This window comes from Pistacia vera, unplaced genomic scaffold (genome assembly GCF_008641045.1).
Source record: "Pistacia vera cultivar Batoury unplaced genomic scaffold, PisVer_v2 Contig1160, whole genome shotgun sequence".
NCBI lineage: Eukaryota > Viridiplantae > Streptophyta > Magnoliopsida > Sapindales > Anacardiaceae > Pistacia > Pistacia vera.
The window spans coordinates 108,725-115,412 of record NW_022195205.1 but is presented as its reverse complement, the minus strand read 5'-3'; the positions used below and the strand labels follow the sequence as shown (position 1 = coordinate 115,412).

The 6,688-nt window shown below is 36.9% G+C and overlaps 1 protein-coding gene across 1 annotated transcript; it reads right to left on the bottom strand.

Annotated features, from left to right (window-relative positions):
• Positions 1–206: 206 nt before the first annotated feature.
• LOC116105322 (UDP-glycosyltransferase 73C1-like) lies at positions 207–1,883 on the bottom strand. The gene has a single exon (XM_031391761.1). It carries the CDS (start codon positions 1,840–1,842, stop codon positions 364–366), a length of 1,479 nt encoding a protein of 492 aa, XP_031247621.1. The 5' UTR covers positions 1,843–1,883; the 3' UTR covers positions 207–363.
• Between the last annotated feature and the right edge of the window lie 4,805 nt (positions 1,884–6,688).

The window sequence follows — 6,688 nt, the reverse complement described above, 5'->3', positions numbered from 1 at the left end:
TTGAATTAGGAAGTAGAGTTTGATTAGGTTTAATGTTATTGTCTCTTACTATAAAAGAGATGGAAAACTTTATTATTTGTGTGTGTAATTGAGAGAGAGAGGTTGATTAATAAAATAACGGAGTCGGATGTTTTTCTTTTGTCTTCATCACTTCTTTTTATGTTGTTGTTGCTCCAAATTCCAACAATTGGTATAAGAGACCCTCTCAATTTCCAACAATTCTGCTAGCACTACAGTCTTCATCAACATAGCAAGCCAACTACATTTTCAAATTAATGAAGCATACAACAACTGAAAACTATTTTATGTGAAATGAAGAAAGGAAGTGCAAACAGAAAGCTTCGAATAACTAGCGTAATTCTCTCATATATCAGCAGGCTGATTCCTGGAACGAACTTGTTTTTTGATATCATCAAGTAGAAGTGTAGTGTTGAGTTGAGAGGATCCCCCTTCTTGGACAGCTAATTTTGCCATCTTTCCCAGTTCTTTAGCTCTTTCTCTTCTCTCTTCTCCTTCGTCTCCTTCATCCATCAACCTTTCCACAGCATTCTTGATATCTTCTTTCCTTACCAACACTCCAATTTGTTCTTCTTCTCCCCACTTCACAGGATGTTTCACCCCAACACTTACACCAATCTTTAGTATTTGAACAACAAGTTTCTCATTACAAAATTGATCCCCAAACAGTGGCCAGGTAACCAATGGCAGGCCAGCACACACGCCTTCTAGCGTCGAATTCCATCCGCAATGTGTTAAGAATCCACCGATTGCGGAGTGTGACAATATTAGTAATTGCGGAGCCCAGCCCCTGATCACAAGCCCTCTCTCTTTGATCCTTTCCCGAAAACCATCCTCTAAAATCCATTTTTCTAACTCGATGGATGCTTCTCCTCCCCCCCTTACCACCCAAATGAATGGCCTGTTTGATGCTTCTAAGCCTAACCCAAGTTCTATCAACTGTTCAGGAATTACATTACGAAGGCTTCCAAGGCAAACGTAGATTACAGAGCCAGGATCTTTTGAATCAAGCCACTTTAAACATTGGTTATCATCAATTGCAGCTTTGTTACCTCTTTGAACTTTGTCCAAGTAGTCTTTATTGTACAGTGAAACCGGACCAACACACCATACTTTGCCATCTTTTTCCTTTCTAAATTCCTTAACATAAGCAGGCTCCAATTCCTCAAAAGTATTTATGATGACTCCATATGTGACTGGTTCAGCGGCAGCAACTTTCTCCGTAAAGGAATTTAGATTCAACGAATCGAACAGCTGAGGAATGGTGAATTCAACTTTATCGGGCAAACGTGGGGCAACAAAGTACTCTGACTCCAGGGTCATACTTTCGAGGCCACTGTAGAGAAAGAAACTGTGCAAGCACAAAAGGCAGAAACAACAAAATCCATGGAAAATAATCCTTGGAATGTTAAAATTGGCAGCAATGTGTGCGGAAAAGGGCAAACACATATCAGAGATTATGCAGTCTGGCTGTGGTTTTAACTCCTGGAACAATTTTTCTGCCGGCTCTTGTAGTATCTGTGCTGTGTTGAAAAAGTTTAAGGCGGAGCCCAGTGAATCAATCATGTCAAGATTTTCACAACCTTCTGGTAATCCTCCTTCGGCACACGGAAACGGAAGTTCGATTATTCGGAGCTGAAGTCCGGATTCTGTAATCCGAGAAAAAGTTTTTCTGTTCCGAGCTGCATTAACTGGTGTAGTGATTATGGTGATAATTACTCCACGCTGTGCCAGCAGCCTTGCTATGTCGATCATGGGAATCATATGGCCCTGGGCCATGAAAGGAAACAAAACAAAGTGAAGCTGGTTTTCTTCAGAACCCATGAAATTTTGAGGTATAGATGAAATTAAAGACTAGGGGACAAGTTTCATTCATCTCTTATATATATATATATATATATCATGATTCAATTTCATATTAGAATTGGATTGTCCAGGTGATGTAAATACATACGTTAGAGAGAAATACTTAGGTGGGGGCAGTTTTACCTTATCCGCTAGGTCATATGGTAAGGCAATTCAATGAAATACTAGTACGTATTATGGCATATACTTGTCAAATTCTCTTTCATCTATCTATTAGCATGATTGATTAATAATTACCTTATATCACTCATTAATAACCATCATCATGATGGATGGTTACTAACTCTATATATCATTATGTTATTGGAAGATTTCATCATATAACTACGTGACGTGATGAGACTATCCTATATAAATTCTTCTCTACATTAGAATAAGGCCGATTGTGATGGAAGACACAAACTTTTAAATAACATAAATTTATTACAGTTAGGTCATTAATAATGAATGGTTTATAAAGAGTATCAAAAATTTAAGTCATAATATCTAACCCTTAGAAAAAAAATTAGAAAAACTTAAAAACTAATAACATTTTGCGCCAGAGGTTTTGAACCAGGTTAAGTAATATATATTTTCATTTTTGGGTTTGTCATATATAAAATTAAGATCTTGGAGGCATTTCAAGTTCACAAGTTATAATCACTAATTATTTCGATCAAGATGAGACAATTTATCCGAATAGAACGTGGTTCACACAAAAAGCAGAGAGAATTTTGATGGTAATGTTATACATTTTTCCATGTGGTCACAAATGCATAAAAGAAATAAAACGCATAGATCAACCAAATATACTTCACGTGCTACCACAAGAAGTGGATTCTGAGGTGCGAAAATAAACAAGCATACAGTTCCAAAGTGTTGGTTTGGCAATATGCTTAATGCTTGTATGAATTCCCATTCGTTAACTCTAACTTCACCAAGAGGCTAGGCCTTCTTTTGCATAAGTTAGATTTAATGGATAGAACTTTGCATTTACACCCATAATATTTTATCACTTATTTCTCCTTTATTTTATCTTAATTCATCCTCGGAGAAAAAATTATCCTTAAAGTGAATTCCTCATATTACTACTCTTTTTTATGAAAAAAGAAAAAAAAAAAGTATCACAATAGATATATAATTAAGAATAACCAAAGCTTTTGAGAAATTTATTCATCATCCTTAGTCGTGTCCCAAATAAGTTTTATTCATCAAACTAAAAATAAAAAAAGTAATTATATACGTGGAAAAATTGAGAGTACTTCTCAACCCACTCCGTAGTCCATGTTGGTGAAAAGAAGCAAACACTAAGTATGGCTCCCTAGTCAGGTTTAAAGGGGAATGTTGGTAAAAAGGGATGCAGTTGCGAAACTTAAAAAGTATTGGAGCTCTTCAATAATTGTCAAAGCGTCATCGTTTTATCTTTGTATTAAATAAGCTAAGCTTCTACTAAGTTGACTAAGCTGAGTTCTGAGTGCTATATAAAAGACAAGAAGACACTCATGTATTTCATTCATTCAGATATTCAATTACAGTAATAAGAAATCTAAAATCATTTCTTGATCATTTCTTGGTTAGCCTTGTGCCTTTCCTGTTTTTCTTGAACTAATTTCAGTTTATTCACATGGTATCAGAGCTGTGACTCACGTCAATGGCTACTGATCTTGATTCTTTGAAGACGCTTAACAGCATAGGAAGAACGATGCCTGTACTGCAGAATCAAACCACCATAGCACTTGTCGCAAGCTTGCAAGTCATCAATCCCAAATTGACGAGAAATAATTACCAATTATGGAGTTCACAAGTCATTTCCACTGTTGGCTCACACGATTTGGAGGACCACCTATTAGGTAGGGTTCCTTGTCCTCCCCTAATTTTAGTTTCTAATTCTAATATTACAAATGAGCTAGGTCAAAATAGAGCTGGTTGTACTCTTGGTGAAAGTCTTAATCCAGCGTTTGTCTTATGGAAAAGAACATATAAGCTCATAAAAAGCTGGTTATTAGCTTCAATTTCAGAGTACATGTTTGGATCTGTATCTAAGTGTAGATCTTCCACTGAAATTTGGTTAGCTTTAGAGAATGAATTCGTTACAAATTCAAAGGCTAGGGCTTTACATCTTAAAAACCTTTTGCAAACCACACACAAAGGGGATCTAAGTATTAGAGAGTATGTAAAGAAAATGAAAGATATTTCGGAGAGTCTAGCTGCTAGTGGATTAGTTGTGTCTGATGAAGATTTGCTACAATATGTACTAGATGGATTGGGGCCTGAATATGATGCTGCGGTAGTAACACTTGCATCTAGATTAGAGTCCAAGATTGATACTGTTTCTTTGTGGTAGTAACACTCACATCTAGATTAGAGTCTAAGATTGATACTATTTCTGTAAAACCCCTCCCTAGCCGGGTATTTCCTAAGTATCCCTTGGCCATTGAGAACCTAGAAAAGGATTTAATACTTGTAATATATTTATTTTTGCTTTACCAAGGGCCATTGTTGGAGGTGGGATTTGGTAAGTTTTTAAGGTTTTTTTTTGCCATTTTAAAAACTTTTGGGGGATCAGAATTTTACAGGGTACCCAGAACTAGAACCGGAACCGTTGTTACAGGTTCTGATTTTGGGTCACCTAGGAACCAGAACCGTCGGTTCCGATTCTAGTTCCAAATTTCAAGGAACCGTCGATTCGATTCCGATTCGGTTTCTGGTTCCTTTAAAAGTGCATGTACCCAATCGAACATTCCTACTAAAACCACTAGCAAACTCATAAAATACCCTTACACCTAATGCTCTAAAACACTCCACACAACCTCCCATTTGCTTCCCCATCACCTCCTTTAAACCAAAATGTGTCATTCTCGACCTTACCTGTACCCAATCACTCAACAGAAGAAGTCCAATAATAGACACAAAAAAAAAAAAAAAAAATTTCAACGCATTTACAGCAAATGTAATTTTATTTTCCTGGTGTTCCTTAAAAAATAACCCCCACCCCACCCCCTCCCCCCCCCCCGCCCAACCCCCTCCCCCCCCCCCCCCCCCCCCCACAAAAAAAAAAAAAAAGAGAACTATATCGCACAATTAGTCCCATAATTGCGTAGCTTATTCATTTTATGAGAGATTTTTTTTTTTTTTTTTTTCTTCGATTGAACATCAAAAAACTTAATACGAAGCAAACTTTTTACAAACTGTATTAAACAAAGCCAACCAATATCTAACTCACCAAAAATATATAACACAACATACAATAATAATAATAATAAGATCCAATTAACCCATTGAATGAACCAAGATCAAGCTTTTCTTTACCTTTCTGTGCGTCGAGGAGAATGGAGAAAAAGGGAAGTAATAAAAACAAAGTTGTGATGGGGGTTTAATTTTGAAAAGTAATGTTTAAAACTGAGAGAAATTGTGCCCCGCCGAAGTAGTGATCGGGAAGTAGAGAAGATGAACTGGAGAATTTTTGAAATCTTCGAAAGTAGTGACGCAGCCATGCATTCTATTAATTTAAATATAGGGTTACACGTGCACAACTCTGGCCTTGATCCATCACACACAAATCAAATACATTAAGCTTGAAGGACAAAAAAGCTTTATCACTAAAAAAAACGAGCTCATGAGTTCAGAAAAATCATCGTTTGTGTATCCATGCAGATGCAGTTTGGGAGATGGCAGTGAAAAAGGGAATTGAAGGCAAATAATTTTTGCCGCATATTATACTTGGCGCTGGCGGACTTAATTTATATTAAGAACTTTTTATTTTTTTTATTTTTTTAAATTTCATTTTTAAACAAAAATGGATTTTTGTAAACGATAGCCCGGATAAGAATCTAGGGTGCCAACCATAAACTGATAAACAGAATCAAAGTAAATTTTAAAGGAACTTATAAGAATATTAAGAACATAACATTGTCCTTATTTTTTTATATCAATAATGGTCCGGATATCGAATTTTTTGCACAGAATTCTTGGTAAATGGAAATAGTAATAAGATGAAAGAATGAGACCCAAACAAGGATCTCTACAGAGTTTAAAAACACCTGGACCATTTCCGGAACCAAACACACACCGAGAAAGCAAAAAAAACAGCAAACAGTTCAAACATCCAGCATGCAAATCACACGGAAGCCTAGACAGCAGACCACAAACACAAAAAGGCAGGCCTTACATCAACCCAAAAAAACCAGCCCGTACAAATTACATATAGACAAGGCTAACAAAAAAATACTGATTGCAGGTTCCATCTGTACTCCCAAAAAACTGTTATCAGCCCACACATCGCAAACAAAGTAAGTCTCCCTCCGGGACCACACCTTGAAATGGTCCAAACCACATAACAGAACACCCCATGCATTCTTCAGAAACATTCGGGCCCACCCATCACATGGCCAACTGATTGTGTCCCAAAATAAGAAACCATCCAAGATGCCTATGAGGAGGTAACTGCAGCATCAACCAGAAGGAGCGGAGATACAGGGTAAACAGTAATTACACAAGGTAGTTTGCCACAGAATTTTGCATCAGAAGACATAAACTTCAGTCGAACGCAACTACATTCAGACAAAAACAACATCTTTCATGAATAAACGCCGTCTAACAATTATGGACGTTCGTCCATATTTATGGACACCATTCCACATGAATGGATGAGCGTCCCAAAAATATCAGTGGACTCCCATCCTATATTATAGGATGGATGTCCATATACTGGATAGACTCCATCTTATATGGACGCCCGTCCTTAAAATTATAAAACAAACCAATGGAATTCTCATGGAATTTCCGAGCCTCACAGATCGCGGTAACCTATCTCTAGCATTCACCT